The 17,986-nt window shown below is 39.3% G+C and overlaps 1 protein-coding gene across 16 annotated transcripts in view; it reads left to right on the top strand.

The window, feature by feature from the left end:
- MARK3 (microtubule affinity regulating kinase 3) overlaps positions 1–17,986 on the top strand; it is a 107,865-nt gene that overhangs the window by 53,050 nt on the left and 36,829 nt on the right. For 15 of the 16 annotated variants that reach the window (XM_036841444.1, XM_036841436.1, XM_036841446.1 and 12 more), the window contains exons 4-5: positions 13,346–13,394; positions 15,331–15,396. The exons of the other annotated variant lie outside the window; for it this stretch is intronic. In XM_036841444.1, the coding sequence (XP_036697339.1) occupies positions 13,346–13,394; positions 15,331–15,396 (115 nt within the window). The remainder of the gene's footprint in view (positions 1–13,345; positions 13,395–15,330; positions 15,397–17,986) is intronic. 16 annotated transcript variants of the gene reach the window in all.

The raw sequence follows: 17,986 nt of genomic DNA on the forward strand, positions 1-17,986 counted from the left end.
ATCACAGACACTGCTACGGATTGTCCCGTATGTGTCCTGGTGAAGTTGTTTATGTTTCTTAAGGATACATGTCCAGTAGTAGAATTATTGGTTCACAGGGTATGTACATCCTCATTCATTAGAGGAGGGCAACTTGTTTCCAAAGCAGTTGTGTTAATTTATATTCCCACCATTAGCATATAAGACAGCTCAAGTAATGTCACATCCTTGTCAAAATTTGATTTTGTCTGATTTTTCAATTCTTGCCTATCTGATGGATATAAAACTATGTCATTGTGGTTATCATTTATATTCCATGATTGCTGATGAGTATTACATCATTCATATTTTTATTGGCTTTTGTTTCTTCTTCTGTGAATTGCCTGTTCAAGCCTTTTCAGTTTCTAGTGGATTTTTTCTTAATCATTTTAGAGATTATGTATTCTGGATACTGACATGTGGCACATATCTTCCTCTGTTTGGTGGTATATCTTTTCATTCTCTGGATGTTGTCTTTTGATGAATAGCAGAATTTCTTAATTTTAACACACCTGAATTTGTCAGTCTTTTCTTATATGGTTTGTACCTTTTCTGTGTTCTTTAAGAAATTCTTCCCTGCCTGGGGCCATAAAGATATTTTTCTCTGTTGTCTCAAAGGTTTATAATCTTTAATCTACCTTGAAGTTGTGCATATTGTGAAGTAGCAATCCAATTATGTTTTTTCATACATGTTACAACTTATTGCCTCGTCTCTCCTTTCCCCACTCCTCTGCAATACAGAGTTTCCGTACCTACCTCTACACACACATACTGTGTTCTTCCAAAGTGGTTATTCTGGTTCACTTCACAATTGCTATTTTAAAGGCAGTTTTTTTACATTTATTTTCATATTTAAAATTTTTATTTTCAGTAGTAGAATGGCAGGGCTTCCCTCGTGGCGCATTGGTTAAGAATCTGCCTGCCAACACGGGACACCAGTTCGAGCCCTGGTCCAGGAAGATCCCACATGCTGCGGAGCAACTAAGCCTGTGAACCACAGCTACTGAGCCTGTGCTCTAGAGCCCGCGAGCCACAACTACTGAAGCCTGTGCGCCTAGAGCCCGTGCTCCGCAACAGGAGAAGCCACCGCAATGAGAAACCTGTGCACTGCAGTGAAGAGTAGACCCCGCTCGCCGCAACTTAGAGAAAGCCCGCACGTGGCAACAAAAACCCAACACAGCCAAAAATAAATAAATTTATTTTAAAAATAGTAGAATGGCAACTGATAAACAGAACCCCAAAATATATGACAGGAAAAATCTGAGCTAAATTTATAGAAGCACAAGAGTGACAAAGGAGACTTATCCTCTCTCAGGCTATGTATGACACATTAAGTAGAGGAAAAAAAGATACAGATCTTAATATAGAGCCCCTCTACTAGCCCATATTACAAATTGCGCGTTTTTAATTTAATTAATTTATTTTTTATTTTATTTTTTATTTTTGGCCACACCGTGTGGCATGCTGGATCTTAGTTCCCTGACCAGGGACCGAACCTGTGCCCCCTGCAGTGGAAGCACGGAGTCTTAACCACTGGTCTGCCAGGGAAGTCCCACACATTTGTGCATTTTTTTTAAAAAAAGCGCCCCTTTCTTAGGAGACTTTACAGCTCTGTGCCAGGAAATTATTGTGATAACTATTCAAATCCATGATGACTGCAGCGTAAGTGATTTCCTCACCGTTGGGCAATGCATAACTTGCGCAGCTATAAACAGTTAATATGATTAATAAGCCTGACTAAGAGATCTTTCCAGGCTACATTTTCTGAACAAGCAATAAAAATAGAAACCAGTAAAAATAGAAACAAACAAAAAGTACAAACATGTGGAACTTGAAAACAGTCTTTGAATTCATGGGGTCAAAGAGAAAATGCAAACCAAAATTGCAGTGTATCTAGAAAGTAACACTGTGTATCCGAAACTATAGAATACTGCTTTTGGTGTTCAAGAAAATTTGAAACCTTGAACACATTATTAAACAAAAAATGACAATACATTAAATATTCAACTAATAAGTTAGAGAAGGGAACAAAATAAATCTCAGGAATGAAGAATAATGTAAGGAACTTACAAAGGGCAGAAATTAGTGAATTGGAAAAACAATCAAAATGATCTAGAGCTTTTGTTTTTTTTTTTTTGAGAGGGCGATGAGAAGGGAGGCAGTAAAATAGATAAACCACTAGTTAACTTAATCCAGGGGATAGGGAGAGACAACACAAAGTATGAGTATGAAATGAGGGGCAGGGAAAAGACCAGATAGAGAAGAATTAAAATTATTATGAGAGAACCTTTTGTGCAAATAAACTAGAACACCTAAAAAATGGATAATTTTCTAGGAAAACGTAACTTATCAAAATTAAGTCTACAAAAGAATCTAAATGCATCAGTAACTACAGAAGAAATTGAATAGTGGTAAAAAGGCCAGCTGCCACCTCAGATTGCCATTTGCAGAATTTCATGATTGGCTTCTTTGAAACCTTCAGTGAATAGGTCTTGAAGGGAAGCTTCCAAATTCTTCTCTGGAATTCACATACATGGCTATCAAAATGTATTAGAAACAGGGAAGAAAACTATAGTTCAATCCCACTTATAACATCCATTCAAAAATTGGGAATTAAAGTATTAGCATATAGGACTTCCAGTTAAACATTAGTACATTTATGTTTGCTCCTTCCTCCCACTCACTAAATAGTAGTAAAGGAATTAAAAAGGAGTGTCAAAAATAGACAAAGAATTAAACCTAGTTTGCCAGATGGAAAACAGATGGATGAATAGTTGTGTGTGTGTGTGTGTGTGTGTGTACACTATTGTATATATTTTTTCATGTAATAGACTTAGCAAATCATAGTGAACTGAAACCAGTCCCTAAGGGGAGCACTTAGGGGTGGGAATAGGTAGGCTGGTGCCAGCAAAAATCATGCTGAGTCATGCCACAGAATTCAGAAAGTTGAAGGATGAGTTCTGTTAGCTTCTTTTGTGGGTGGAGGTACACATAGAAATGGAAACAGGATTGGCTTAAAATGTATAACTGGGCCTCATATCACCTTCAGGCAACCCGCCCTTCTCTGCCCCAGTAGAAATTGGGCAGTTTATTTTCTGAAGAGGCGGAATTGAAGAGCATCTAGACTTGGGGACCTCATACTAAAAACAGGGGCCCACTGAGTGGTGAGACACTCTTTCTGTCTTCCCGCTCCTTGCGTGCCTCCCAGAACTCTTTAGCCCTTCATGTGTTGCCTGAAAAGGAGATTGGAGGATTCTTCTCCAGGAAAATTGAGTTAAATGAAAATATAGGTAGAGACATTTATTGTCTTTCAGTAAATCTACTTAATCTCTGCCCGGTCATCCTATGGTCCAGCTTTTATATATATGATGTTTAGTCCAGCATTTTGGTGCCTCTCTTAAATATGGGAGGACAGCCAAGAATCTCCAGATATTTGAGGATAACCTGAAACTAAAACAAACAGGAATAAGAAAGAGAAAGGAACACTGGAAGAGGAAACTCAGCTACTTTAAAAAACAACAACACTATAATTATGTTTTCAAAGATTTTAAAAAGAGGGAGACGGAATGCAATAACGGCCGTTATATTCATGAAAGAAGAACATGGTGCATTGAGAAAGGACTGTTGGGGAGAGGGTAATTTATGGTATTGGAAAGAAATTCAATAAAGGGGTTGGAAAATAAAGTCAAGGAAATCTCTCAGAAAGTATTACAGAAGTTCATAGAGATGAAAATTAAGAAAGATACCATGTGAAATTGAGGTACCTATCTAGGAGGTCTAGTTTCTGGTAAAGAGGTGTTGTAAAAAGAACTGGGGATAGGAAGGGAGATTATCAAAGACTAACAGAAGGTGATTTTCCCGAACTGTAGGACCTGAATTCCAGATTGAAAGGCTCAGTGCCCAATGCAGTAAATGACAAAAGACCCACAATATATCTGGACTGAATGCTAATGTACCACAGAGACTGAATCTGTGGTACATTAAAATTTAAATACATCAAAATTAAAGAGAAGGAAGAGGAAAAAATAGGTCACAAAGAATTGTAACAGAATGTCATCATACCATTCCACACCACTGTAAGCTGGAAGGAAATGGATCGAGGCCTTTAAAATTCTGAGAGAACTGGATATTCATGTGTAAAAGAATGAAACTGGACCCCTGTCTTATACCATGCACAAAAATTAACTCATGGATTAAGGATTTAAACGGAAGGTATGAAACCATAAAGCTCATGGAAGAAAACAGTGGGAAAAAGCTCCTTGACATTGTTCTTAGCAATGACTTTTTTTTTAATGACACCAAAATCGCAAGCCAAAAAAGTGGGACTACAAAAAACTTCACAGCAAAAAAAAAAAAAAAACAGTCAACAGAATGAAAAGGCAGCCTACAAAATGGGAGAAAAGGAACCCCTACAACCAGTAGCAAATAAAATCCCAAATGATCCAATTTAAAAAGCAACAAAGAATCTGAATAGACATTTTTCCAATGAAGACATTCAAATAGCCAACAAGTGCATGAAAAGGTGTTCAACATCACTAACCATCAAGGGAATGCAAATCGAAACTGCAGTGAGATATCACCTCAACCTGTTAGAATGGTTGTTATCAAAAAGACGAGATAAATGCTGACAAAGGTGTAGAGAAATGGGATACCTTGTGTACTGTTGGTAGGAATGTAGATTGGTACAACTACTTTGGAAAACAGTATGGAAGTTTCTCAAAAAATTAAAAATAGAGCTACCATATGATTCAGCAGTTTCACTTCTGGGTGTATATCCACAGGAAATGCAGTTACTATCTCAGAGGGATATCTGAGCTCCCATGTTCGTTGCATTGTATTCTCAATAGCCAAGCTAGGGAAACAGCCTAAGCGTTCATTGACAGATGAATGGATAAAGAACGTGTGAGGAGTATTATTATTATATATTCTATCCTATAGTAATAGGAATATTATTCAGCTGTAAAAATGGAAATCCTGCTCTTTGTGACAACATGGTTGGACCTTGAGGGCATTATGCTAAGTTAAATCAGACAAATACTCTATGATATCAGTTATATGTGGAATCTTTAAAAAAATTGAACTTATAAAAACAGAGTAGATGGTGGTTGCCAGGGGATGGGGGTGTTGAGGGAAATGGGGAGCTGTTGGTCAAAGGGTACAAACACCCAGTTACAAGTTAGAAAGTTCCAGGGATCTAATGTACAGCATGGTGACTATAGTTAACAAGTACTGTGTACTTGAAAGTTGCTGTGAGAGTGGATCTTAAATGTTCTCACCACAATGAAAACAACAACAAAATGATAATTATGTGAGGTGAGGGATGTGTTAGCTAACTTTACTGTGGTAAAGATTTCACAATATATATGTGTATCAAATCATCACATTGTACAACCTTAGACTTACACAGTATTCTATGTCAATTATATCTCATTAAAACGGGGGGGGGGCGTTTCTGAGAGAAAACAGTTATAACCTAGAATTCTTTTTTTTTTTTTTTTAATTTGTTTATTTATTTTTGGCTGCTTTTGGGTCTTCGTTGCTGTGCGCAGGCTTTCTCTGCTTGCGGTGAGCGGGGGCTACTCTTCGTTGCGGTGCGCGGGCTTCTCATTGCGGTGGTTTCTCTTGTTGCAGAGCACAGGCTCTAGGCGCATGGGCCTCAGTAGTTGTGGCACGTGGGCTCAGTAGTTGTGGCTCGCGAGCTCTAGAGTAAAGGCTCAGTAGTTGTGGCGCATGGGCTTGGTTGCTCCGTGGCATGTGGGATCTTCCCGGACCAGGGCTCAAACCCATGTCCCCTGCGTTGGCAAGCGGATTCTTAACCACTGTGCCACCAGGGAATACCCGACCTAGAATTCTTTACCCAGCCAAAATGTCAATCAAATGTGAAGATAGAATCAGAACATTTTTGCAAGGTTTTAATCATACACTTACCCTTCCTCAGGAGCTATTGGTGGGATATTTCACCACAACGGGGGACAATACTAAAAAAGAGAAGAGCATAGGGTCTAGAACAGGAAATCCAACACAGCAGGCCTTGAGAGCAGGACAGAGGCCTCCAGAATATGCATATTTCCGGGGGGAGAAAAAAGAATACTTGACTATTTGAAAGTATTTGAGAGGAGGTATACACTTCTGTTACAAAGTTTAAGGATGAATTAGTAAAGTGAGAGATACATAGAAAACCTAAGTGAACAAAATAACCGAGACAGTCATTAGCTCAAAGGAAATCAGAAACATTTTTGATAAATAAAAAGAATGGAAATGCATTCCTAGTTTGGCTATAAAGAATATTTATATAATGTAAACTGAATACTTTAGCCAAATATTATGATAACTGATCAGGAGGAAGGCGGGAAGGGATGTGGGGTGGGGGACAGGATGTAAGAGAGCTAAATCTTCACTGCCAATACTAAGAAAATAGCTAATATCAGGGGGAGTGGCTAAGAAATCATAGAATAACAGCACAAGCATGCTATTCAGAAGTAAGGTAGCAGGGACTTCCCTGGCGGTCCAGTGGTTAAGACTTTGCCTTGCAATGCAGGGGGTGCGTGTTCAATCCCTGGTCGGGGAGCTAAGATCCCACATGCCTTATGGCCAAAACACCAAAACGTGAAACAGAAGCAATATTGTAACAAATTCAATAAAGACTTTAAAATGGTCCATGTCAAAAAGAAAAAAAAATCTTATAAAAAAAGAAAAAGAAGTAAGGCAGCAAATACCTGAGTTGAAAGTGCTTGACATTATGAACAAGGGTTGAGGGTGGAGAGATATATTACGTTACACAGTTCGACTTTTAAAACTATATGTACTACTTTTAGCAATAAAAATTAAACATAATATTTGTTTAGCCAAAACTGTAATAGAACCTCATGAAGAGGATGGAGAGGGGAAGCATAAGTCTGTGTTTGGAAGGGTATAGGAAAGCTAAATCCAAAGTGGGAGTCACAAAACAGTGTCTAAAATGGAAAATCAAGGAAGCAATATAATCTGGCATTTTAGAAATATGCAGTAAACAATAGATGAAATAGCTAAAAAAGTTGAAAGGATTGCTCATGATAGTCAGCAAAGGAGTCAGGGTGAATTTGAGTAAGGACCCAACATTGTCTGCTATGGCAGACAAAGGTCTTATTTCCATACTATATAAAAGATCTTGCAAATCGAGGAGAAACAGGAGTATATAACCTAATAGAAAATAGTCAAAAGATACACTCAGGCAATTAGTAGGACAGATGGTCAATATTCAAGTAAAAAATGTTTAACATCCGAAAAGGTAACATTTTTTCACCAGATTTGCAAAAAACTGGTAATACATATTGTTGGCAAGAGTGTAGAGAATCAGGAACTCTGTTATTGCTGACATAGTTTAAATTAATATATTTTTAGAGAGTAATATAGCACTAACAAAATTTTAAAAGCATGTATGCCCTTTGGCCCCCCAACCTACTCTGCCAATATATTTGCATAAGTGTATGAGGATGTATATATACAAGGATGCTCATTGTAATGTTACAACAGCAAAAAGTTAGGGATAACCTACATGATATCAGTAAAATTCTGGTTAATTACACTGTAGTACACCCGCACATATATCTCCCCCCATCTATAGACAGCTCTTCCTGGGTAGGAGATAGGTCACTGCCTTTGCCTAGTGTTAAACAAATGGTCTTTAATAGTGCTCTTATCTTCTCTGTTATTTGTTAACTTTCCTATTCTGTTGTTTATTTTAATGTTAGGGTGGTTCTGAGAGTAACTAAACTCTCTTTAAGCTCCTTAAGTTTTGCCTTACTGTGCTGGCTGTCATATTTGCTGGACTTTAAAGATATTCCCTGGAAGACTTGCTTGCCTTTCACCCATCAGCAGCCTTGGCCCACACTATGGAAAGGAATAGTAAACTCTCTTCTTGTTAACAGTCCTCAGAATACAGCAGTTTTCTTTTTCAGGAATTCCCCTTTTGTCAAAAAACACTTTTCTTTGTTCATTCTCCACCTTTTTCTTAAAATTCAAATTAATTGGAGGAGAGGAGATAGATACTACAGTTGTGATTCAGAGTTCAAAGGACAGATAAAAGTATAGAAGGCAAAGTCTTCATCTACTGCTTGACTTCCATCCATCCAGGTCCCTGCCCTGGGACCACCAGTGGCATCAGTTTCTATTTGTCCTTCTAGAGGTATTCTGTCTATAGAGAAGCAAAGACATTTTTTTTTTTTTTTCTTTTTCACATCAGAGCATTTTGACAGTTCCTTCTCCATGAACTCTTTGGGCTTTTGCCAGGCTCTCTCCCTCAGTTTTGTCTGAGAGGGTCTTTGATTTGTTCTTTCGTTCAGCAGAGGTGCTGTGCTCAGTGTGGTGAGCGAGACAGAGGGACCTAATGAGGAAGAGCAGGCACGCCATCCTTCTCTCTGTCCTTCATGAAGGACCCCAGCGCTGTTCCAGGGTCTGGGAAGCTGCTTACAAACAGAGCGTTGTGACCCCACTTGTAGGTCTGTGGTAGGCATTAGATTCCAGTGTCTGGATTTCATTCTGTCACTCTGGCTGCCTTTTCTGAGTCTCCACTGTGGGCCTCAGCTCTCTTCTCTCTGAAATGCTTGTTCGTTGATGTTTCTGTTTTTTCATTTCACAGTTAAGCGGTGTCATTTCCTTCCAAGGATACTATCCCTATGCTAATAATTCTACAAAATTTATCTCTAGCCCAGATTTCTTTCCTGAGCTTCAGACCCAAATACCAAGTACCATGCTATGCTTTCAGTATCCTCACTTAACTGCCCCTCACATGGCATGTCCAAAGCCAGACTCACCTTCCTCACTGCAGCTTGAGTCTTCTCTGTCTCAAAGTGGCACCCAGATTCACAAACTTGGGTGTCAGCTTCAACTCTGCCTCCCTCTCCCTTACCCCCTGAATGCTTCTTACCTGTATCTCCTTCTCTTCATCCAAGGCAGCTAATAATTACTCATAATCTTGGATTTACAGTTCAGCTCTTTCCTAGTAAAGAAAAGGTTGGCAATTATATTCCTGTCCATTATTTCTAACACATAAGTTGTCACCCAGCGTGTCACTCAGCTGCCGTGAAAAGCACAGGCTCTCAACCTTTGGCCTGTTCATTCTGTCTCATACCTATATATCTGGAGAAGCAAGTCTGAACACTTTGGTCATGATGATTTAGATCACAGTTTGATGACTATGATAACATCTCACCCCACCCTATGCTGTCTCTTATATGCTCATTTTATTTTTATATCAATTGGTAAAATTGTTTTTTTCCCAAGGATAATTCCTGTACATCCTCAGTACAGGCTTTGGGGGCATTTCTTTACTCTGTAGTACTGTAGGCTTAGTGTGTTCAGTGTTCTCGTCACCAGGGTCCAAGTCTTTGCCTTTAGAGATGTTTGTTCTCCTCCTATCTACCAGTTCCTAAAGGACATAAAAATGAGAAGATGTGTAGAGGATGGAGATTAGTTGATGAGGAGAGAACTCTTTCACTTTACACATTTCTGTGTTATTTCATTTTATTTTTTACAACTAGCATCTGCATAAGGTTGAAAGGGAATGTAGAGAAATAAGATAGTAGAAATAGGTGAACGTCTTATTTAAATGTCCTTTTATAGTAGCAAAACTTTTAAAAATATGTTGTACAATCCTAGTAGGGACTTTGCTTAAAGTTCATGTTTTCTTTTCAGTAAATTATTTATATCCAAATTTGTCTTCAGCCATCAAGTTCACAGTTGATACAAATAAATGAAATCTCTGGCATCTTAACCATATATGCAAATTGCCAACTTTTAAAAAAATTCTGTGCCAGTACCCACCTGTTGCTCTGGATTTTCTGTATTGCCAGCTTGTAATCTGTCAGCTCCGGCACGTGTTAGCTGAGAGAACTTGGACGAGTTTCTTAACTTTCTTAGTCCTCCTCTCCTGTACATTGGAGATGATCATAGTCACCTGACAGAGGTGTGGAAATTAAGTTAGATAGGATCATAGACGTGAAGCATCTAGTGCTGAGCTTCGGACAGAGGTGACACTTGATCACTGTTAGCTTCTTGCTTCCTCTCCCCACCCCCTTTGATTAACTTGGTATAGAGTTTATGAACTCATTTCTACCTGATGTATCATTCTGATAGAGGCAGATATGTAAAGTCATTTTGGTAATACCCTGACACTATCCTGCCAGGGAACCTTTGGCTATTCTTTCTACAGCCTACAGAAAGAAGCTTGTACTATTCATCCTTCTATCTGGTGCCACTCACCTTTCCTCTGTTTTCACAACGCAGCCCTTGGTGTGACCTCTGCTGTATGTAACTCAGGGGGTTTCAAACTTCAGTGTGTTACCGGTAGTGTACTACTACTCTCTAAAAATTACTCCAAAACTTAGCAACTTAGAACCATGTGTCATCTCACAGTTTCTGTGAGTCATGTGTTAGGGAGTGACTTAGTTGGATGGTTCTGGCTCAGGTGCTCTCAAGAGATTTGGGGTGAGAGCCACAGATGCAGCATCCGAAGATTTGATTGGTCTGGTGTATCCGCTTCCAAAAGGCCCTCTCACCTGGCTCTTGTCTAGGGCCTGCAGTTCCTCACCAGCTGTGGGTATGAGTCCTCATTTCCTTGCCATCTGGGCCTGTCCATTGAGGTGCTCAGTGTGCTCATGACATGCAAGGAAGTGATCTGTGAGAGCAAGGAGGGAGTCCCAGTGCCTTTTAAGACCTAGTCAGTCTCTGAAGTCCCCTCACCATTGCCTCTGCCTTACTCTGTTCATTAGAAGCAAGTCACTCAGTGCAGCCCCCACGCAAAGGGAGGGGTATTCAGTTCTGCCTTTTGAGGGTAGGATTATCAAAGGATTTGTGGACCTGTTTGAAAACCACCACACCTGGGGTGGTGGTTGAAAGGTGAGATTCTCAAGGCCCATTTCAGATCTAGTGATGGGTAGAGCCCAGGAACCTACAGTTTGCACAAACACCCTAGTGATTCTGATGCTGGTGGCCAGAAGCCCACACTTGGAAACCCACTGCTCTGCCAGATGGATCACTTGGTCTTCTTCTTTTTTTTTTTTTTAATTTTTATTTATTTATTTATTATTTTTGGCTGTGTTGAGTCTTCGTTTCTGTGCGAGGGCTTTCTCTAGTTGCGGCGAGTGGGAGCCACTCCTCATCGCGGTGCGCAGGCCTCTCACTGTCGCGGCCTCTCTTGTTGAGGAGCTCAGGCTCAGTAGTTGTGGTGCACGGGCTTAGTTGCTCCACGGCACGTGGGATCTTCCCAGACCAGGGCTCGAACCCATGTCCCCTGCATTGGCAGGCAGATTCTCAACCACTGCGCCACCAGGGAAGCCCCACTTGGTCTTCTTTAAATGGTCTTAGTTGGTTGCACCTCCCTGTCTTTGCTCACATATATGGAGCACACATAGCCAGCCCATTTTCAACTGCATAAATCCAGTTACCTCCATGGTGCCCACTACCCCAGACATAAGTGAGGTCTCCCTCCCTTGAATCCCTATAGTATTACATTTTTTTTTCCTGCTCTTTGGTTCTAATCACTTTAGTTCTGATGTTTTAGTGCTGCACTGCTAGTAGGGATTTAAAAAACAGTCGCTTTCATTTGAACTCTCTCGCCAGCAGAACTACGACAACCCTGTAATAGGCATTCTGCTACTCAGGATTTCAAAGCAGTGTGGTCATTAGAATGCTAAGGATCCTGGCTCAGACCACACTTCTTGGTAGTTAGTACTTTCCTGCAGGCATTTGTCGAACAAATGAGTTCCTGTTGTGGGCCAGGCTTGGTTTCAAGGATGCATTAGTGAAGGGAGACAGACATGCTCCCTGTGGATGAGGACACAACAGTGAACTGGTAAACAGAAATGTATTATCACAACTTGAAAGACAGTCTAGGAAGGAAGTAAACAGATTGCTATGATGTAAAACAAAGGAGACCTACTTAGATGAGGTTTTTAGAGAATCTGCCTGAGTCTTGAAGGATGAAAAGGAAAAAGACTAAGGAAGGAAAGAGCTTAGTATGTTCTAATATCTGAGAGAAATCAGGGTGGCTGGAGCTGAGGTTGGAGGGTAGGCAGAGGCTGCCATGGCCGTGGTCAGGGTTTCATTCTAAATGCAGTGCCCTAAGCTGTGTTCGTATGGTATCCAACTTGGCGCTCTTCTAATTTAGCATTTGTAGAAATAACTGGGAGGTTCAAATTATAGCTACAAGTCCAGCTATAATGGATTGGAAAACGAGATTCCTGTGTTAGCTTGACAGAGGGAAATTAAGAACTCAAGCCTGAATGGTTGTCAGGGAGGCTATCTTCTCATCTCAGGACAGAAAATGTGGGAATGACCACAACAGCAATAGGAAGTATGTATGTTGGAGATAAAAGTGCTCCTGCCTTTAGGGATGATCCAGTATTCTAGACAGGAAGGCTCTTCATCTTGATTACATGTTTTTAAGCTCTGAGCTGTCTGTAGGTCAGATACCATGGCTTTCAGCTGTTAGTTGCTGATTCAGTTCTCCATCAGACCTGGTGGACAAGGACGAGCGCGGGGAGAGCCCCAGCTTCCTTTTCCCATAGCCGGCGGCTGCTCGCTGCCCAAACCACCTGCCAGCCTTGCCTCCTGTAGGCTGTGTCGTACGCTGGGTGCTGGGAGACTAGTTCTGGCCGTATTCCCCATGGAAAGAAAGGAGGACCTTGGAAGATCTTTTCCTCTCTTTTTCTGGTTCCCATTTGTTTGCAGGAGGGTTGTATAAGATGACCTCTAAAATTCTGTTATTTTCTGCAATCTCATATTAGCCCAGGCCCTAATGCTGTGACCCGCCTCTGAACTCACAGCATGTGTTTGTGCAACAATTTAATATTTCCCCTTATTCTGTGTGATGGGTAGTCAGGTTGAAGTGGTTTTATTCAAAATCTTCTTACAGAATTACTTGGAATTATCATGATGCAGTTCATTGTGACTATACAAGTTTTGATTTGCAGAATTAGAGCCCCTAGGTAGTTATTGAATCAGACTAAGTCTAATCACAAACTATTCCTGCTTAAATCTGATTTCTGTGTTCAAGATAGCAAAATATAATTCAAAGTATAATTCACAATAGCAAAATATCATCCTCTTCTGGGACCTCTGCTTTTTCGTAAGATAAAATTAAAGTATGTATTAGGTAACAAAACTACCTCATAATTACCCTGGATTTCTATTTCTTAGATGTGGACTACTAAACATTATCAGTGAATCAGTTATCTAAGAGAAAATTTAAATTTATATTGCAACCATGGAATATAAATATATCTTCATTAAATATATATAATGTTTAATAACCTGTGTTGGGGGAATTGTGTGTGTGTTTGTTTTTTAGCTCTTCAGAGAAGTAAGAATAATGAAGATTTTAAATCATCCAAACATAGGTACTTTCTGCTTTCTTAAATACTTTTGGGTCTAAATGCATTCTTGAAAGTATGTCATAAAGCTAAACATATATTCCAGGAGTGACAGGAGATTTCTTCCGTTCTCCCAGCCCAGGTACACTTTTAGAATATATATGTATATATATATATTGATCATTTCTGTTAACTTTTTGAAATTACTAAAGACAGGTTAAAAGATTAATGTAAAGCTTTAGTTCAGTAGAAACATACGTAATCAGATTATAATTTTCTAATTTTTAATATATTAGAAAATGTCATAATTGTACTTAATTGGATAAAGAAGAAGGAATTATAGTAAGTTAGAGTTACAATTTTCAAAGGTGTAAAACTTTCTGCTCTAGCTGTGTTCCCAAGAAAATACTGGTACATTGAATCATATTTTAAAAGACATAGGGAACTAGCTAGCCAACTCTGGATTTCAAATTCCAACTTCCCACCAAAAAATAACTGCCAAGAACTAGCTAACTTAAACCTTTTTGTTTTGTTTTTTAATTACTTACGTTGTACCCTGATTAGAGTTCTCTATACTTACTACTAAGTGACATATCTTTGAAAATATAAATTTCTAAAAATTTAAATTCCCATTGGATTAAAATAGTTTACACAGAAGAGCCAATATTTGCATTGGAATTTTATTTTATTTTATTTATTATTATTATTTTTTTGGCCGGGCCACGTGGCTTGTAGGATCTTAGTTCCCTGACCAGGGATCGAACCCCAGCCCCCTGCAGTGGAAGCTAGGAGTCCTAACCACTGGACTGCCAGGGAATTCCCCCTGCATTGGAATTTTAGAAAGCTATTATTTATATGTTGATGGTTTACCAGCATATATGCCTTAAATATCTTTAAATTTTTCTTAACAGCCTGAACATATATCATCTTAGAAATGATATGATACTTTTATTCACCAGTTTGACAAACACATCCAATACTGTGTAAGGTACTTTATTTGATCTAATACCGTGTTAAAGCATCAGAAAATAACCCACAATATAAGAGATTAGCATTCTCCCTCCCTGCTCCCTTTTTTGCTAAATTTAATTGTAAAGTATGTATTACCAAAGTAGATACAGGAGATAGTGATTTGATAGCTTGAGAGAATAACTTCAGTTTCATCTAAAAATTTTATATTTCTGATTTTGTTATGGTTTTATGAATTAGCAGTAATAGAAATATTATTTGTATCTGTAACAAGAGACTGCTATAGTAGTCACACTGACCCATTGAAAATAATTCTTTTTAAAAAGTTATTTTCAATTATTTATAGTATAATCCCTTCTACTTTGCCATCTCTGGCTTTAGAATAGAAACAAAGGAACCTCCTTAGGAATTCCCTGGCAGTCCAGTGGTTAGGACTCCGCACTCTCACTGCCAGGGGCTCCAGTTGGATCCCTGGTTGGGGAACTAAGATCCTGCATGGCGCAGCCAAAAAAAAATAAAAAATAAAATAAAATACATCTTTAAGAAAAAGAACAGAAACAAAGGGACCTTGTTCTCTGAGAACTGTGATAAGTTTCCCAAGCAACGGAAGTCTCAAGAGGAATTATATGTATCCTTAAAGCCATAATGACAAGTGAATGGACTTGCACTTTTAGGAATAGAACAGATATAGACGTAATACAGGAGGATGAAATGAGAGCAGATACACTTCACTAGACTGCTGAGTGCATCCTGAAGTTACACCGTTTGAGCACCCAGAAACTATGTTTATTTTTATAGAATTCCATGTTTTTATAAAATCTTTTCTGCTGTTGTAATATATTATAAATTTTCCTAAAAGAATTTTGTAGAGGGCCAGCTATTAAAATCTTTAACAGGGAAAAAGTTACTTTTTGTAGTTATAGTTTATATGTACATAGTACTGTGCATATGGACATTTGTTTCTTTTTCTCCTGTATCTTCTCCCCTCCCCTAGTGAAGTTATTCGAAGTCATTGAAACTGACAAAACACTCTACCTAATCATGGAGTATGCCAGTGGAGGTAAGAAATTTATAAATTGTTTTTCTCTCTTTCTTCCCTTTTAGAAGAATACACAACCACACAGCCCACACGGATAATTGTTAAAGTTTCATTTAACATTCAGAATCATAATACACTAGGATGAGAAACAGGAAGGCTGATTCCTAGCAGTTCTGTGGGTTGCTATTAAGTGTTTCATTATTAGCATCATTAATTGATAATACGCAAATACTTGGATTTTTTTAATTATGGTATAACGTAAAATTTACTGTTTTAACCATTTCAAGTGTATAGTTCTGTGGCATTAAATACATTCACATTGTTAACCATTATCATCATCCATCTTCAGAACTTTCTCATTTTCCCAAAATGAAACTCTGTCTCCATTAAACAGTAACTCCCCATCCTCCCTTCACCCAGCCCCTGGCAGCCACCATTCTGCTTTCTTTCTGTATGAATTTGACTACTCTAGGGACCTCATATGAGTGGGATCATACAATATTTGTCCTTTTGTGACTTCCTGTTTCACTTAGCGTAATGTCCTTAAGGTTCATCCATTTAGTAGCCTGTGTCAGAATTTCTTTCCTTATCAAGGTTGAATAATATTCCATTGTGTATATATAGCACATTTTGTTTGTTCCAGTACTTGAATTTTCAAAAATATCAGTGCATTAGCCTATTTGAAATAAATGTGTACTGCATGTTGGATGGATGTCTTTATCAGATTTTTATGTCATTGGTGTCCATCATTTCCCAAGGCCAGAAATGGTGGTCACCGTGTTTATGGTTAGACTTCCCTAAAATAAAGATTAAGGACTGGTAATTATTTGCCTATAAGGTTGTATACATGTAGGCATTTTTATGAAATGAATGTATATCGCTGTTATCTTTTACAAAGATTCTTATTTTAGGGTTATGTTTGGGCTATGCTTGTAGATTTTGGACTGTGTGTGAGTTTTCATTGTTTGTGAAAGGCAGAAGCTTTCTTGTTTGTCTTTGTGTGTTCCCTGTCTCTAGCACAGTGCCTGGCACATAGCAGATACTCAGCAAATAAGAATTGAACTGAATTAATGAAATTATAAACTACTGGAGACATACTCTATTTAACTCTACAGTATAGATTAAATTGTTTTGATTATAGTAGAGTTTTGTTTTGTTAGCACTTTGATCCAGGATGCAGAACCTGGAGACAGAAAGTTGAATCACAGCCTCACTGTGGTGAGTTAACCATTAAATAAAAGATTGTAAACCTGTTGTGGGCAGAGCAGGCACACCCCTGGCACCACTTTTTCATACTCCTAATTCATTATTAGTTGTGTGCTTCATCTTTTAAATGTGTGGTTTGAGAGTTTAGTTGGGATTTTCGCAGTTGAGGAGCAGTAGGAAGAGCTGAAGGTTAATGGTAGAACCATAAGTCTGTACGGAGTTCGAATGCTATCTACTCATCTTACAGTTCATAGTCTTTTCATTTGTGTAGCCACTGCAGTGGACAAGTGCTTTTTTCTCTTTCCTGGTCTCCTTTGACTTTCACAATGCCTCAGTGATGTGGCCAGGCAGTGAGCGATGGGCTTTTACCCTTGAGGAAATGGAGGCTGGGAAATCTCACTGTGGTCGTGTTGCCAGGCCTGGAGCCCAGCCTTCCGACACCATATAGCCTCTACTGATTGGTCAGTCAGTCACGGCTTTCCGTTCCCATCTGTTTTAGGTACCAGGGTCCTAGAGATTGCTCTGTGTAGGAGAAGTCAGAAACATCTGAGAAGTGTCCATCCAGGAGGAGGATGGACTCCAGAAAAGACAGACATGGAGTCCATCCAGCCAGTGCCTCTCATTGGCAGCGTGACCTCATAAGTTACATGTCTCTGAGCTTCTTACTGGGCATGGGAGCACAGCCCTCACAGCCCTCCTTTGAGGACTCGGTGCCATTGCTCAGCATTATAACAGCACTGATGGGTGGTGGTGGTGGTTTATTGGCTTGGGCCATTTGTTTTAATCAGCTCAACAAAGCACCATCTCCAGGGCAGCTGTTTTATTGTTGATACGTTTGCCATTTTGAACAACAAACGTTTCATTAAATTGGCTACCTAGGGACTTCCCTGGTGGTCCAGTGAGTAAGACTCCATGCTCCCAATACAGGGGGCCCAGGTTCCGTCCCTGGTCGGGGAACTAGATCCCACATGCATGCCGCAGCTGAGAGTTCGCATGCCACAACTAAGAGTCTGCATGCCACAACCAAGAAGCCCGCATGCCGCAACTAAGACCCCACGCAGCCTAAATAAATAAATAAATAAATAATTTTTAAAAAATGGCTATCTACTCCTCCCCAGCCTCGTATTTTTCAATTTGGAACAATCGTGGAATTTTCGAATTGGAAGGAATCTTAGACGTCATCCAGGGCAATTGCCTAATTTTTACAGATGAACCTAAAGCTCTGAATGGTTGTTCTATGCCAGTGGTTTCATCACTGGTTATAGTGGCAGGACCTGAACCAAAACCAAGGGCTTTCTGAACTGTCCTGTCCAGTGTCCTTTCATCAACCACATGGGCCGTGACCTGGGCAGGGAGAGCCCCTGTTTGTAATTTTCTCTCCTAATAAATAATAGCCTTTAGAGGT

Source organism: Balaenoptera musculus, chromosome 2 (genome assembly GCF_009873245.2).
Source record: "Balaenoptera musculus isolate JJ_BM4_2016_0621 chromosome 2, mBalMus1.pri.v3, whole genome shotgun sequence".
Taxonomy (NCBI): domain Eukaryota; kingdom Metazoa; phylum Chordata; class Mammalia; order Artiodactyla; family Balaenopteridae; genus Balaenoptera; species Balaenoptera musculus.